Source organism: Geotrypetes seraphini, chromosome 3 (genome assembly GCF_902459505.1).
Source record: "Geotrypetes seraphini chromosome 3, aGeoSer1.1, whole genome shotgun sequence".
In the NCBI taxonomy this organism is placed as follows: Eukaryota; Metazoa; Chordata; class Amphibia; order Gymnophiona; family Dermophiidae; genus Geotrypetes; species Geotrypetes seraphini.
In genome coordinates this window covers 134,143,119-134,160,490 of record NC_047086.1, presented here as the reverse complement: position 1 = coordinate 134,160,490, position 17,372 = coordinate 134,143,119, and the positions used below count along the sequence as shown (strand labels likewise).

Genomic DNA, 17,372 nt, shown 5'->3' with positions numbered 1-17,372 from the left:
GACACTGAGCAATGGCATTGATGCATGGATTCAATTAGTTAGGCAAATTTAGTATTTTCATCAAATGCTGTCCACCCTAGTGATTTACATGACTACCATTTATTAAAGGATTCCTCCCATACTTAGAATCACTTCAGTTGTTTTGCTTGTCTAAGGCTCATTTACGACTTTCTCATAATACTTATCTTGTCATTTTTTTTTAAAGTATATAATCTTAATCTTTATCCGATTGTTTATAAAATCTACAACTTACCTCTCTAGCTAATCATTGTAACTCTGTATTTTTTAAATTAACCTTTTGTAATCCGCCTTGAACCGCAAGGTAATGGCGGAATAGAAATCCCTAATGTAATGTAATTGCCTGAGGGGATTCGCAATAAGCAGCTGACCCTTATTCTATAAACAGTGCCCTACCAGTGCCTAAGTTAAGTGAAAAATGCTGTTTAACAAAGATTTTTTTTTAAAAATTCAAGATGCCTTCTGGTGCCTAAAATCACCTGCAGCGCACCTACAGAGGTTTCAAGTTTATTAGGATTTTATATACCGCCTATCAAGGTTATCTAAGCAGTTTTTACAATCAGGTACTCAAGCATTTTCCCTATCTGTCCTGGTGGGCTCACAATCTATCTAACGTACCTGGGGCTATGGAGGACTGAGTGACTTGCCCAGGGTCACAAGGAGCAGCGCGGGGTTTGAACCCACAACCCCAGGGTGCTGAGGCTGTAGATCCAACCACTGCGCCACACACTCCTCCTACGTTTCTGGCGCCTACCTTTCCTGAAGCTGCAATTCTACAAATGGTGTTGTTGCATTAATTATTGACACACAATCAGTGGCCATTTTTAAAGGTGGCTGCCGCTGACAGCACCATTTACAGAATCCAGGCCCCCATGTCTTCCTGGACTATCTTTCTTTCTTCCTTCCTCTTCTGGGATCTCAAGTTTCAAGTTTTATTTTAACTTATTGAATCGCCTATTTATTTTACTAAGCGATTTACATAATAAAAAAAACACACATATACCAATATTCACAATAAGATACATAGATTTGCCAAATTGACATATAAACTAACAATTACATAAGGAAAGGAGGGCAGAACTACAATATTATTTATTAGAAAAGAAGACATGAATGGTAAGAACAATAGGAAGGGGGAATAAATAAAAAAGAAGATAATCATTCGATGTGATTATACATTGAAAGCGTCTTTAAAAAGAAAGCTCTTCAGAGAGCGTTTAAAATGATTCAAGTCATTTTCTTCTCTTAAATACTGAGGTAAAGCATTCCATAACTGTGGGGCTATAACAGAAAAAATTTCATGACGACGGGTTCCGATAACTTTCAATGAAGGGACTACTAAAGGTTTTTGATTAATAGACCTTAAAGAGTTCCTGGAGTAAAAGGTCATAAGAAATTATTAGCCAAGTGGATTAGGCTGTCACACTTGAGGAAAAGGGCGAGGAGAGAGACAGAGAGAGAAAGTGTGCAGGAGGGAGAAAGTGTTGGACTCATGGAGAGAGAGAGGGAGAGATGTTGGATGGGGAGGGCAGAAAGAAGGGAAGGAGAAATGTTACACTAGGGGAAAGAGGAGAGGCCAAAGAGTGAAAAGTTGGACTTAGTAAAAGGAGGGGAGAATTTGGAGGCCATGAGCACCATGAGGGGAGATAGCGTATATTCAGGAAATGACTGCAGCTGAATTCCATTCCTTTTGTGATTTTCACCATGAGTACTGTGCAACATCTGATTAAAAAATCCAAAATGTCTTCAAGGTCAGCAATAGGGGGTACAAACAGGACAGTTGTCCTGGGCCTCCATGTTACAGGAGACCCCAAAACTGTCTAAATATAGAGGAAATTCATCCTGCTGGGGGGCTTCAGGGATTCCCTTCCAAATTTGTGCCCTGGACCTCAGCGTGTTTGCCATCAGATCTGAATATCGTTATTATTGTGTTCAAAAGTGTTACTGAAAACATCAAATAGGAGCACTTTAGATGATTCATAGACTATGAGCCTGGGTCAATCACACCTTAGTGTTAGTGGGGATGGGCGGACCCGCTATGCCTAAGGCCTGATTAGTCCAGGCTTCTAAAGCCTGGGCCAATCAGGCCTTAGACTTAGCGGGGATGGGCCGAGAAGGGGCGGGCCTGTCTCATTTTGATGAGGCGGGCCTGTCGGCTGGACGGCAGCAAGACCCGTCCAGCCGGCCAACATTTAAAGGTTAGTTGGGGGGAAGGTTAGTTGGGGGGGAGGTTAGTTGGGGGGAGGTTAGGGGAGTCATCAGGGGGGGGAGATCGTTAGCATAGGGGGTCCGGCTTTCCGGCAGGAGGGGTTGGAACCCTCCTGCTGGCGATTGGGAGTTTGGGGGAGGGTTCCGGCAGGAGGGGTTCAGCACCCTCCTGCCGGCGATCGGACAGGCGGTCGCTATATTTATCCCTTGCCGCGATACATTTTATTACAAATATTGGACCTTCCAAATCCCCTTGCTCCGTACTGTGTTTTCCCTTTCATGTAAATTTCAATAGATAAAAATGATGTAACTTTCCCCTTCTTTCCTGCCTAGTCATGTTATTCCTTGACCTTAAATGTATTGTATTGGCTGTTCCTAAAAATTTTTATACTGTTTTAAATTGTCTGTATTATGTCTAATCTGTCAAAATTATATGTGAAACCACTATCTGTGGCTTTTAGAGTGTACATCGCCTAGATATTTCGATAGGCAATTCATAAAATGCTAATAAACTTGAAACTTGAAACTTGATAAGTGTAGCGGCTGCCTCTACTCTAACCCGATTCTCTAATCGGCGTCTGTAACATGGACGCTGGTTACATAATCAGGGTTAGTGTAGGCCCGATTCTGTATAGGACACCTCTCCCGGGCGTCCTATACAGAATCAGGGCCATACAGCCTCAAGAAATTGTATTAGGCATTTGCAGGGAATTTCCAAAAGAAACTAGCTCCCGCTGAAAGAGCCCTTTTCTTTAACCGAAAAATAACTTTCAGTGTAATTGAGCTGGATGAGCTACATCAGGAAACAATTGTTCTTGCATATCACAAAAGGAAACCTCTTTTCTTAAAGTAAACTTTCAAAACAACAGGTATATTTATTTCAGAGGAGAAAACCACAAATAGGGTGGTATGGGGAGTGATATTGTTTTGCGAAGTTTTAAAATTTTTTGTTAAATTCTTGTAATAAAAATTCATCAAAGGACCTCCTTCTTCTCTGGCACAACATTTTTATATAAATAATAACAATTAGTAATTACAACCCAGTCAGCTTCAGATGACATCAAAAGTTCTTGGAGATACTTTGTCAGATGAATCTCAAAAGATAACTAAGGACACACTGGAACATTTAAGAAATCTCAAGTTCCTAGACATAACCTGTTGTTGTTGGGTTGGTTGGTGTTTTATTTTTTTTGTAATAATTCCAGTCATCTGTAGAGCAATAAACTACCCTTCATCCTTGATGTTCAAACTAATTGCAGTAACCCAACTTGGGATTCAACCAATGAGATGTATGATGGGGTGCTGAAAAGTTCTTAGCACAACCAAGAAGAGAATGACGTGGATATGGTTCAATCAATGAAACAATGTTAAAAACATAGAATTTCATTTCTGCAAATTGGCACTTTATGAAATAAGATAAAACTCTTCAGCTACAGTGGCAAAATAGTGCTCAGAATTTAGGAAGTTGGTTGGTTGGGCTGAGAACGTTTCAGCACCCCCTCATAGCTTTCTATTTGTGAAAGTTTACCTTCTATTTCCACCAATTGGCAATAGTCTGCTGGGAAAAGTCACAGTATGATACTGGACCCTTTATTAACTCTTCTGTTCTCTGAACTATTTTCTATTCATCAAAAACATATTTGATCGTCTACCCTTTCAAGATTTAAAATCAATGGCTTAAGTAATATACACTTTCCCCTCCCCATTTGCGGTTTCGGTAATCACGATTTCACATATTCGTGATTTTTGGGGGAAGGGGAAAAAATTTAAAATAAACATCGTTAAGTCTTCCCCCCGGCATCCCGGCCTTACCTGGTGGTCTAGCGGGCTTTCGGGGCAGGAGCGATCTTCCTACGCTCCTGCCCCGTTCAGATCGCCATTAGGAAATAGCTGTAGGGAGTTCCCGTCGTAGTCTCGAGAGACTACGGGAACTCACAGCAGCCATTTCCTAATGGCGATCTGCACGGGGCAGGAGCGTAGGAAGATCGCTCCTGCCCCGAAAGCCCGCTAGACCACCAGGTAAGTCCGGGAAGGCGGGAAGGAGGCGGGGGTGGGTCAGAGCTGGATATTCGCGGTTTTTCACCATTCATGGTCCGGCTCTGCCCCTATCCCCCGAGAATCCGGAGGGAGAAGTGTAACTAGTATTAATTTAGCAAATGAAGCCTGTGTCATACTAGAGAATTGGATAGAGGGAGTGTGCCCAATACCTCCTTTCTAAACCTGTCGCTATCCCACACAAGCATTGCTGGCAGGAGAGATGCCCAGTCCCTCCTGCCGGACACCTCCGCACCGTCCACAAGCATCGCCGGCAGGAAGGATGCCGAGTCCCTCCTGCCAAGCCCCCTACCAAGGTAGGCCGCCTGATCCCCACCCCCTAGCCCAGCCGGAAACACCCCCCATCTCGTCTGCATCCCTTATGCCGGAGAATGTTGCTTGGGATCATGGAAGGTTGATTGTTGTGTATGTGTGTGTGTGAGGGGGGGACGGGGTTCCACGATTCTTTAACTGGCGTCTGTCATAAGCTTCAGAGAATCGTGGTTTTAGGTGAAGGACTGGTGCCTCCCACGCCTAAAAGGTCTTGTTTTGGGCGTTTGGAACTTTGGCAAATTTATTTTGGAGAATAGGGCTTAAAGATATACGAAGTGGCAGTCCTCCTCTCCCCACTGTTCTCTCGTCCTGTTTGTGGGCTCCAACACCTTAAATCTAGGCTTTGCACGTGAAGAAGTGAGTGGAGAAAGAGAAGTGGAAAAAAAGAAAGGTCAGACCAAAATGGCCCAGTTGTACTGGTAGCAGCAAGCCAGAATCCACAACTCCTTGTGCGCACTGCCACACATTACATACTGGCCCAGTATTTAAGCTACAGTATGATAAATGACATACCTCCTGAAGGCCCTTTCTCCAGTAAAGAGATTTTGATGGGATCGACCAGGAGATGCTGCTGAGCCCTGGCTTTGTGCAGACAATAAGCTGTCTGTTTCAAAGTGATGCCCACCTTCACTGTCAGATCGCTGGTTTGGACTTTCTAGAAATTCCCCATCATTCCAGGCACCCACTGTACCATCCATAGTCTGGTATCTCAGCTCAATGGCAACACTTGTCTGAAAAAAGACAGAAAGACAAGTAAAATTAAAGAATTTATTTATAAAATTTTGTATATATTCTCCTTAGCAAATTTTTGTTCAAGATGGTGTACAATTATAAACAAATAATATTCAAGATGAAAAGGCATCCAGTGCGGGAATGATTTTTCTTGGGATGGAGGCCACTCTCTCTTTTCTACTTCCCTGGGTGGCTGCATGTGTGGGTGTGGGTGTTCGTGTGTGTTTGGGTGTGTTGGTTGTTTGAGGGTATGCTTGTGGGATGTTTGTTGTATGATTGTTGCGGCTTGAGGCCGGGTGTTTGGGGCTCATGTATGTTTGCTTGGTTTTTTTTTTTGTACATTAAAAAACAAAATGTCAATTGTGTTGGGCATCCAGCCACAAGGTTGTGGTACTATGAACTCTTTGATGTCATAGTTTTCAATTGTTGTTTCTCTGATTGTTATGTTTTCTATGCTCTCTTTACTCCTGGTTGTATGTTCCCTTTGCAATAGCTAATAAACACATTTAAAAAGAAAAAAAGAAAAGGCATGACATTTTAAAGTCATATAAGATCTATTAAAACAATTAAAAATATTCATAGCTTATAAAATATGAAACTCCATCATCATTTCATCCTATGCAGTATTGCAGTCCCTTTTGAAATTGTCTTAACATAACGTCTTCCGGGATCCATGTGGAACCTATTCTACCGCACAGCCACCAAAGCCCTCTAAGCCATATTTTTCATTTCTTGTTCCCCAGTCATCTCAAGGAGGCAGTGCATGCAAATCCATCTCATACATATTCATTGTGGATATCCTGAAAACCTGACCTGGCTCCGGCTCCGGCTCTTGAGGACCGGAATTGCCTACCCCTGTTCTAGGCCAATGTTTTTCAACTCAGTCCTGGAGTATCCCATTGCTAGTCAGGTTTTCAGGATATCCACAATGAATATGCATAAACTTGATTTGTATAAACTGCCTCCATTATATGCAAATTTCTTTCATGCATATTCGCTGGCAAGGAGGTACTCCAGGACCGAGATGAGAAACACTGTTCTAGGCAAACTTTCATCTTTACACTTCCCCCCCAATTAATTTTCAGGTCCTTAACCTACTCCCACCCCTACACATCATACTTTAAAATATTATAAATGAGCTGTCTCAAGGAGTATCCCCATTTAGAACGATTCACCACTACAAACAGACCATACTATTCTCTTTGAGGTATATGTTTGCAGGCATTCCCATAACTATGTTTATTACTAAAGTGAGGTAAAATTTGCAATAAAAGCAGCTTAACAAGGGATATTATTGGGCTCATAATAAAAAAAACATAGTGTCTATAAAACATAGATGACACTCTGTAAATCGACACTTGGACGTCGTAATTGCCAGGACTTTCAAGTGCTGATAATCAAACCTGTCTTTCTGGACTTCTAGCAAGGTGTCTCAGCATCTGTGCATCCAGAGCAAGAGATGGGTGTGGTAGAGGCATGTTAAGGGCGGGTTTTGGAGAGCAGGTTAGACTTGGATGTCTTGCAGTGATAACGTTTTGCAAGACATCCTAGACAGAACTTAGACATTTGGAACTAGACCTGTTTTAGAAGCATCTAAGTGCCACAAAGGTGCCCAAACTGACCAGATGACCACTACATGCATCACGATAAGACATCCTCACACTCCCCCAGTGCTTATTGACCCCCCCTTCCACCACACAAAAATGAGAACAAAAAGGTAGAAACCTGTTTCTAAAACAGCAGCATCTGGTATGGGGAAGTCTAGTAGAGCTGCACGAAGGTGTCTTAAGTAGGATTTTGGGGGGCTAATGAACAAGAGAGAGGAGGATCCAGGCCCATAAATCACTCTAGCTACTGTGTGAGCCCACCCAAACCCTACTATACTGCCATATAGACTCCACCTCCAGCCATAAGTACTATTGGGGTAGTAAACAAAAGAGTACAGTAGGTTTGGGGGGGGGGGGCTCACCCAAAATTATAAAGGGGTTATGGTGCGATATACAGCTGGCACCCTTTATGTGAAGTTCACAGCAGTGCCCTCTAAGGTGTTCCACTGCTCTGTTGGGATGTCTATTTGGCCAGTCCATTGCTATGCTGGCCCCTCCCATGACCAAACGGTCTGCATTTGGATGTTTTCAACATGGATGTTTTTTCTGATCAAAAAAGGGGTATAAAGTTAGATGTCCTGGTGGCTAAGACATCCAAGTAGATGATTAAAAAAAAAAAAAAAATTATATTCAGATGTCCAGCGGTTTGCCATTCAAAAATGGCCATTTTTATTCCTCTAACTTTGGACATCCAGCTGGAAACATCCAAGTTGGACTTAGAAATTATGTTTTTTGAAAATACCCCTCCACACGTGGTAGCTGCAAATGGGGGTACTCTCGTTGTTTTTAATTGCAGATCATCCATTAATGTTCCCATTAGTGCAAGATGCCTGCTGAGAGTTAATGTAGGATGACTTACCACCTCCTAGCAGACAGTAAGGTCCAGATTCTATATTTGGCACCGATATTGGTGTCAATCACGCAATGGTGCCATATAGAGAACGTGCCTCTGGGAAAGACAGTCACTGGAAATATAAGCCAGGGTTTTTCAAGCCTACATTTCCTTGTTGTGAATCTCACCCTTGTAGGTGTTTTATAACACCTAATGACATTTTTGGCATTATCCATGCCCATAGTGGTGTTAAGCACCGTAAAACACCTAAATAGAGAATTACAGGCAGGTAAGTCTGACTTCTGTAGTAATCAAATTAATAGAAACACTTTTAAAACAGAGAATGGTGAAGTTTCTGGAATCCCGGTTGATTACAGGACCAGAGGCAATATGGATTCACTAGAGGTAGGTCTTGTCAGACAAATCTGATCAATTTCTTTGGTTGGGTGACCAGAGAATTGGATAGAGGGAGTTCGTTAGATGTGGTGTACAAACATCTAATAAATAAACTGAGTGCCTTCGGGATGGGTCCCAAAGTGATGGACTGGGCCAGGAACTGTTTAAGTGGAAGGTGACAGAGGGTAGTGGTCAATGGAGATTGCTCAGATGAAAGGGATGTTACCAGTGGTGTGCCTCAAGGTTCTGTTCTTGAGCCTGTTCTTTTTAACATTTTTATAAACAATATTGCTGAAGGGCTGTCGGGTAAGATTTGCCTCTTTGTGGATGATACCAAAATCTGCAATAGACACCCCGGATGGTGTGAATAATATGAAGAAAGACCTAGCGAAGCTTGAAGAATGGTCTGAAATTTGGCAGCTAAAATTTAATGCTAAGAAATGCAAGGTCATGCATTTAGGTTGCAAAAACCTGAAGGAACGGTATGGTTTAAGGATAAAGGACTTTTATGCATGACAGAAGAGTGGGTCTTGGATGTGACTGTATGTGATAATCTTAAGGTGTCCAAACAGGTTGAAAAGATGACGGCAAAAACTAGATGGATGCTAGGGTTCATAGGAAGAGGTATGGCCAGTAGGAAAAAAGGAGGTATTGGAGGGCATAGAATGAAGATAAGAGGCGATAGGTTCAGGAGTAATCTAAGGAAATACTTTTTGACAGAAAGGGTGGTAGATGCATGGAACAGAATTCAAGAAAGCGTAGGATAAGCACGTGGAATCTCTTAGAGAGAGGAAGAGATAATGGTTATAGCAGATGGGCAAACTGGGCTATTTGGCCTTTATCTGCCATCATGTTTCTATGATTCTAGTACCTTTTATTTAGGCGCTTTAACTTTAATGTTTAGGTGCCATTTATAGAATTTCCTCCTAAGTGGTTCCACATTAGCAGTACATTAGCTAATAAGTGCCGATGATTGCAGTGTACTACCTGGATATTTATTTGTAAGATTTATTACCCACTTAACACCTAAGTTGTTTATATATAAAAAATAAATAAATAAATAAATAAATGCGCTGTTAATTTGTTCTTGCAGGGTCAAACAAACATCCAGTCATATCATAACACAGCAAAAATCATAAGCACAAGAAAAAGTGGAGAAAAACAGACCTCGTACACAGACCGCCAGGACTACACTATATCCTAAGCAGTCTGTATCATCATAGGTCTGAAAAAAAACTCCACACATGGATAAGGTATAATTTTCTCATGCAATCATAACTTTCAGTTTTATATAAAGTGTTGTTTCAGGCTGGATGATTAATAGTATCAAACTGCAAAAAAAAATAAACAAATTGTGGTAAATTCAACACAATTCAAAAAAGCATGAAAAAAACTTATCTGAATCGGTGGCAACATATGTCTTCATTCTTAACATGCCACAAACTAATTTCTCCCGACAGCAAGTACTTCTGTTTTACATGCTCAAGAGCCCGGGATGGGCTCCGCGATCGACTCGCGTTGCCTTCCTGAGCTATTGGTCGATCGCGATCGACGTGTTGGGCACCCCTGCTCTAGATCAAAATTTAACAATGAAAAATCAAGTCGATGCTGTGGTCCGCAAGGGTTTATTCATGTTGTGGAAATTGCGTAAGCTTAGAGCTTATTTTGACGCTTTGGCATTTAGATCTCTGGTTCAATCCTTGGTCTTGAGCCAGCTTGATTATTGTAACATTGTATAACATTGCATCAAGAAAAACATCTCAAGATTGTGGTATTATTCAGAATACTGCAATTAAATTTGCACTGGCTCCCTTTGGAAGCGTGTATTATTTTCAAATTGGGCTGCTTCTATTACAAAGTCCCTACCAGTCAAACACCACAGTACCTGACAGACTCATTCGTTTTTTTCATTTCATGGTTTTTTAAAATCTTTCCACCAGCTAATGGCTGCAAATACAAAAAAATTTCATGAGCGTCTACTCTCTTTTCAAGTTGCTATGCATGATAGTGATCTTAGGTATTTGTTTTCTATGTCCCATTCTTACCTTCATTTTAGGAGACAATTAAAAACTCATCTTTTTAATAAGTTTATAGGTAACTAATCCTTTCTTATTCATTCCAATCTATGTATTTACATTACTCTTTTGTGAACCACATCAAACTACTTTGTTATGCAGTCTAGAAATCGGTGTATTGTATTATACCTTAATAAAGGTGCGAGGAGCTGTCGCAAACCCATAGGGAACAGCTGAGAACTGGTAATGGTTTTCCAGGAACTTTCTGTGTTCCAGAAAGATGGGAATGTGCAGGTAGGCCTCTGTCAAATCCAGCGGTGCCAGAAATTCCCCTGTGCCACCGCCGCTATGACTGAACAGACTCTGTGCAAAAGTGTGGCACTTTCAATGCCACATTGTCTGCATAAAAATTGCTCCCATTTGGAGGTGAGGAGTGGCCTAGTGGTAGAGCTGCTGTCCCGGCACCCTGAGGTTGTGGAATCTATCCCACCACTGCTCCCTGTGACCTTGGTTAAGTCATTTAATCCTCCAAAACCCCAGGTACAAAATAAGTACCTGTATATATTTAAACCACTTTGAAAGTGTAACCATAAAAAGGCAGTGTACATGTCCCTTTCCCCTCTTTATGCAGTGTCACTTAGGAAGTCAATTGTTGAATATTGTACTTAAGCAACTGGACAGCCACATAAACCTAGATATTCAATATCAGTGCCTGGACATGGTTTAGCACTGAATATCCAGGAATAACACTAAAAAGGCAATATTACTATCACTAGCAGAATATCTATACTTTAACAACACAAAAAAGCAAATAAAAAATAAAAAAATTCACAACTACAAAGCAAAAGTGAAATATAATGCAAAGTTTGCAGATAAAATATTTGCACATTTTGTCCCAAAGCAGACATTCTAAAAATTGCCCTATAAAATATTGCACACTACTTCTGTATATACCATCTGTGTGCAACAGGCTGTGGGATATGAAGGGTTAAACATGCAGCTTTGAATCAGATAAACTCAGCAAGTCACTGGAGTTATACTGTAACTATGTAGCATCCCATGCCTTTTGTTCAGTGTGGTATCCATAGTAACAGCATGGGGGAGAATAGACAATTGTACTCTACAAATTCTTCCCCAAACTTGTAACTCTCTTCTTTATCCTGCTGCTTTGAAAATATGAAGTATTCATGTGCATGGCGGGCTACTTATTTTCTTTCTTTCATTCATTCATTCTTTCATTTCTTTTTCTTTTTTAATCTTATTTTTAGACCTGCTAAGGCTAGCTCTTATGATAAGAGATGCTCTGGTAGCGTGATTGAAAAGTCTGTGCATTTATGCTAAATATTTCCAGCACCGTAAAAATTAAAATGGCCATAGTGAACCTTCCAACCTGCAGAGATCAGCTGCAGAGGGAAAAGTCATCCATTATATGATCCAATTCACAAAAACAATTTAGCCCATTCTGTGCCTTTAGGATGAATCAGGTTCATAGTGTGCAAACTCATTTTTATCCAATTTCAAGCGTGAGAGCCTGAATGGCAGACTTGCATTAAACATAATGCATATATTAAATTCATCACATTTGCAAACATGCTAAGCTACTGCTTCACTAACCAAGGAAGATTTCTTATTTTCTTGCAATGAAATCTATCGGTGTTTCTACTTAAAGAACTCCAATGACCCTGAGCTCCATGGATATTTCAGTGCTGCTCATTAAAATTCAGGCTAGGTTGAGCTCATTCTAGGACAGTGTCTTTCAAACCTTTTGTAGTTCCGGCACACTAAATGGAGCAAATGGTGTTTTTTTTTGCAGCACATTATAATTGAAATTATAAATTGTAAACCCAACAAAAAATTAAATTTGAGAGTTATTTATTTAAAGTTCTTTAAGCTATGTATGGGTAACTGTAACAACAGTGAAACTAAAGTAGATAGAATAGAATTGCTAATCAATGCGATGGATGTGCTTGTTTTTGAGTACAAATTAACTCAAAACGCGGCTCAATAGTTGACAAGCAAACACATATTTAACCATCCACCATCTGCAGTCATTCTCTTTTTTAAATTTAATTTGCTTTCAGAGATGAAAATCCAAGTTCGCAAAGATAAGAAGATCCAAACAGTAACAAAGCCTTGATATCTTTGTTGCTCAAGTTAGGATAACTGCAGATTAAAACATAAAAAATAAAATTACTTGCCATTAGTTTTCAAGGACCAAACACATCAAAGAATGACAGTTGTATCCTTATACACTCAGATACTCATAACATTGACAGACTCTTGCTTACACAATGTATATGTCATCTATTCTAGTATACTTATGAAGGGAATTTTTTAAAATAAAGCAAAATTCTGGAATCTCTCATGGTACACCAGGAATCTCTTCGGGGCACACCACTGTGCCACAGCACACAGTTTGAGAGACACTGTTCTAGGAGGAAGCAGGAATAGCAGGAAGACTACAGCTCCATCAAGGGGTCTCAATCATACGTGAGACCCCTTCAGGATCCCCTCACTCAACCTGACCCATTGTTGAGCCTGGAACTCACACCCTAGGGTGCCCTCTAATGGTGACAATAACAGCATGTATAAATTGCAGGAATGCCCCAATCTGCCCATGACCCTCCTATGGCCACACTCCTTATTTGGAACCACATGTAAAATTTCTGCACAGATCCTGCCCCACATTATCTGCAGAGATTTTGGTCATGTGGATGGTAATTTTATAACAGAGCATCTGATTTAAAAGGACAAGTAGGCACCTACTTATGTGTTATTTTATAGATACATAAAGGGGCATTTTCGATATGACATCTAAATCCGAGTTTAGATGTTTTGTGGAATACACAAAAAAATCCAGTACCAAACATGTTCATTTCAAAACTGCAAAACGTCTATCTTGTTATTTTTCAAAAATGATCATTTTTCAGGTGTGCATCTATTTTTTACAATAATTCTTGGAAAAACAAAACAGGTCCAAAAGAAAAATGCATATAATAAGCCATTGGGTTGTAGAAGGGGCCAGCGTCTTTAGTAGACTGGCCACACAGACATCCCAGCAGAGCAGTGGGGCACTTTATGGGGCACTGCAGTGAACGTCACATAAAAAGGCCCAGGTACACATCTCATCATAACCCCCTTATAGTCTATGGTGAGTCTTCCAGACCCCACCCAAAACCTACTAGTCCCAACTGTACACCACACCAATAGCTCTTATGCCTGTAGGGATCACCTATATGTAGGTACAGTGGGATTTGGGTGGCTTTTGGAGGGCTCACATAGACCACCATGCGTGTCGTAGTTAGAGAGGGATATGGATCTGAGTCCCCAACTTTACGGTTGACTACACCACCCAATAGGCTACTCCAGAGACCTGCTTGCTGCTCTATTAGGACTGGCAATGACATCTGAAGCTGTCATACAGGCAGGATGGGAAGGTCACAGATAGGAAAGTGGGAGGTCAGTGACCATTAGGGAGTGGGGGATGGTAATGTTTACATCCCTCCACTGGTCATCTAGTCAGTTGGTATCTTTTTGACACTTATTTGTTATTTAAACAAGTCTAGCCCCAAACATCTAAACTGTGCCCTGGACCAATGGTCCCTCTAAGCTGCACAGCTGTGCAGCTTATGCCATCCAGGTGCACATTGATGATGTCACAATGATGTTAAGATTGTGCATCAGACATGTCTACTTGCTCTGAGCCACAGCCATTGTGAGTAGGGGTTCTCTTCTTATTTTCTTAAACTTTGGGAATGAGGTTTAGTATGCAATACATTTTATCATGTGCTTTTCTTGAGTAATGCATTATTAAACTTCATTTTCCATTACTATCAAAGAAGAGTCCTCTTTACACCAAAAACTAAAAGGTTTAGTATGCAATATATATACTTTTTTCATGTGTTTTGCTTAAATAATGCATTATTAAACATCTTTTTCCATTATTATTATCTATACCTCCAAAAATAGAAGCCCTGTTCACCTATATGTGAATGCCTCCGGCACGCCTAAGTCATATCCACCTAACTTGATTCCAGCTAATGCCCATCCAACTAACGTCCGAAAGTAGACCTGGTTTTGCAACGCCTACATTTTAGGCAAGAATGTTGACGTGTTAAGATGCTGAGTGGCATGCAATTCTGTACATGGACATCCACAAGAAAGCCATGCCCATGCCTATCCCATTAGGCACAGCTTTTTCCGACGGGGGGGTCAATGAAATTGTGGATGCCTATTTTATGAATCACGCACAGCCTTTGGACTTCTAACTTTCAATTATTGCTTGTTAAAGTCATTAATTGGGCTTATTATCCAATTTATTTAAACGCCTAAGTTGCTGAATGTTCACATTGTGGACGCCTGACTTTAAGTCCTTTACAGAATTTGCCCCTGAGAGTATGATAAAGGGTAATATGAATAAAGGTGTGTGTGTGTGTGGGGGGGGGGGACATCTACTGTATGGCGGAAGTAGTGCTCGAGACTACAGACACAATTGGGTGGGGGAATTCATCAAAGAGTGTTACCATGTTATTGTGCTCTAATTGCGTTAGCATACATTAACAATTAGTGCATGCTAAACGCTAAAGATGCCCATTACATTCCTATGGGCATCTATAGTGTTTAGTGCGCACTAATACGGTAGCACTGTTTGATGAATTCCTCCCTTAGACTGTTGCTGCTCAGTAGCACTGTCTGCACCTTTACAGTGAGACAGTAAAGATCTGGTGAGAAATAATAAAGTAACTCAAGCTGAGACGTTTGTAGATAAGTCATGATTCTAAGGTCTGAAAAGAATTTCTAGAAACTGAGTAAAATCAGTTTCTATAGACTGAGATTTTGAGTCAGTCACATCCATTGAAATAAATAATGAATTGTTGTTACCTTTGAGAACCATAACAGTTCATTTATTGGGCTGGGAAAATTGGCAACCATGCTGGTATTTCAATCAATCAATCAATCAATTAATCAATAAGTAGTTGAACAATTGAATGCTAGCTAGATAGCTATTTTTTCAGTGTTGCAAAAATCTCTCAGCTCTTCTCTGATAATGAAAAATAATAGTAAGGGGGGAATTCATCAACGGGTGCTAAGAACATTAGCATGCACAATCGTGTTAACATGTGTAAATGTATTAATAGCATGCCCCAACCGCTAAAGATGCTCATTATATTCCTATGTCCTTCTTTAGCAGTTTGTGTGTGCTAATGGATTTGCACAAGCTAATGTGGTTGTGTGCGCTAACACACTTAGTACCCTTTGATGAATTCCCCTCTAAATACTGTAAAGAGAAACACAAACCCGAATGGCTGAATTGTTGTCATCTATCAAGGTGTCTGTTACTTCCAGCTGGGCCTCCTCCACAACCTTCTGTAGCACCATCCGGAAAGTTCCAATGAGTCTAGAAAAATGAATAATGGCAAAAGAATAAGAACATTTCCTAATGAATCTAGAAAAAAAAAAATACATCATATTCACCTAAACAAAAATGATTATGTTTACTATAGTATACTAAGCAATCACCTGAGTCAATATGCATGTAGAAACTGTTAGAGCATTGCCATAACTTTAATAGGATTTACAGTTCTGGAAACAAAATGCTTTCAAACAAGTTGTGTGATAAATTGTATATCCAACGTACAATGTTTTACTTTCTTGCTAGCAAAAGACTTACTTAACCAGAGTTTGTGAAACAATATGTCTTAATTGAAAAGATTTATTTTATGTTTATGTCCGTTAAAATTTGCTGAATTACATTTTAACAAGTAAATCAAAACAATGTACATTCTAAAATAAAATTAAAATTAAGATTTAGAAAGGAATGCCATCATTTTATAGGAGAGCTAACAGTCATGCACGAACCATTCATTCTGTTAAAAAATCTCAAAAGCATTGAGGTAAAATGTCATCAAAAGAGGGCCTCAGCAATGTCATCAATATTGACCTGGATTATATAAATGGCATCATGATATGCAGCTGCCCACAAAAACGGCACAGATCATGTGCTAATCATGTGATGGCACCATTTATAGAATCAAGGCCATGTTACAGATAGGTGCTGGAAATACAGGCCAGGGTTTTCTTTTTTTTTTTTTTAATATATGTTTTTCTGGCACCTATCTGTGTAGAGAATCACGACTACAAAGGTGCCTACTGATGCCTAAGAGTACTTCCGGCATTAACCACACATATTTTACCCTTAGGCATGATAGGTGCCTCCACAGTCATTCTTCCAATTTATAGAAATGCCGTTAATAGAAATGCCATCTTTTTAATGACATTTTAATTGCTTTTAAACAACGTGATCAATTATTGCATCATTTAAAGGCAATCAAACCAATTAAGTTAGGCAGCAGTAAGGCGGCTGTCATGGAATCCGGCCCATTATGTCTCAACAGAAAAGTAAGTTTTAAGGTTGACTTTAACGGCCTCTTTTACAAAGGCGCGCGCTAGCGGCTGCGCTACTCTAACGGCCCCAAAGCCCATAGCAATTTAAAGGGCTTCGGGGCTGTTTCTGCACAGCAGCCGCTAGCGTGGCTTTGTAAAAGAGGCCGTAAATTTCTTTAAAGACAGTTCAGACCTGATGGCTAATGGCAGATTATTCCAAAGAAAAGGTGCCATGAAATAAAAGGCATTCTTTTGGGTACCTTCATAATAAGCCTGTTTTGGAAGTGGCAGGACAAGCCTTTGGTTATTTAAGGAACATAAACAAAAGGTCGGAGTTAAGGGATGGTTAATTTAGTCTAGTAGTCTGAAAGACTAGTATAGACTGCTTTATGAATTGGACTAACATGATCTTTTTGTCTAGTGGTACATGACAGATGTGTGGCCATATTTTGGAATATCTGAAGCCTTTTTAATTCTAGGTTAGGAAGACTAGCATGGATAACATTACAGTATTCTAGATGTGAACCAATAAAAGCGTGAAATGGTATGCAATGAGCTGAAGTCAAGAATATCCCAGATTTTACTTTAATTTGCATGGGGCAAAAAAACTGGATTTCAAGACTAAGAAAATTTGTCTTAAAAAAAACAAACAAACTCAGTTTAGAATCAAGAACAATGCCTAAGGGGCTCATAATCGAAAGAGAAATATGTCCAAAAACGGGCCTAAGTCGACACTTGGACGAACATTTTTCAAATACGTCCAAGTGCCGATACTAAAAACGGGTTTTGGATGTATTTCTAAACGACCTAGGC

The 17,372-nt window shown here is 40.2% G+C and overlaps 1 protein-coding gene across 1 annotated transcript in view; it reads right to left on the bottom strand.

The window, feature by feature from the left end:
- OTOF (otoferlin) overlaps positions 1-17,372 on the bottom strand; it is a 432,592-nt gene that overhangs the window by 324,109 nt on the left and 91,111 nt on the right. Inside the window, exons 2-3 of the mRNA XM_033938296.1 lie at positions 15,474-15,573; positions 5,107-5,324 (exon numbers count right to left, since the gene is read on the bottom strand). Of these exons, the coding sequence (XP_033794187.1) occupies positions 5,107-5,324; positions 15,474-15,573 (318 nt within the window). The remainder of the gene's footprint in view (positions 1-5,106; positions 5,325-15,473; positions 15,574-17,372) is intronic.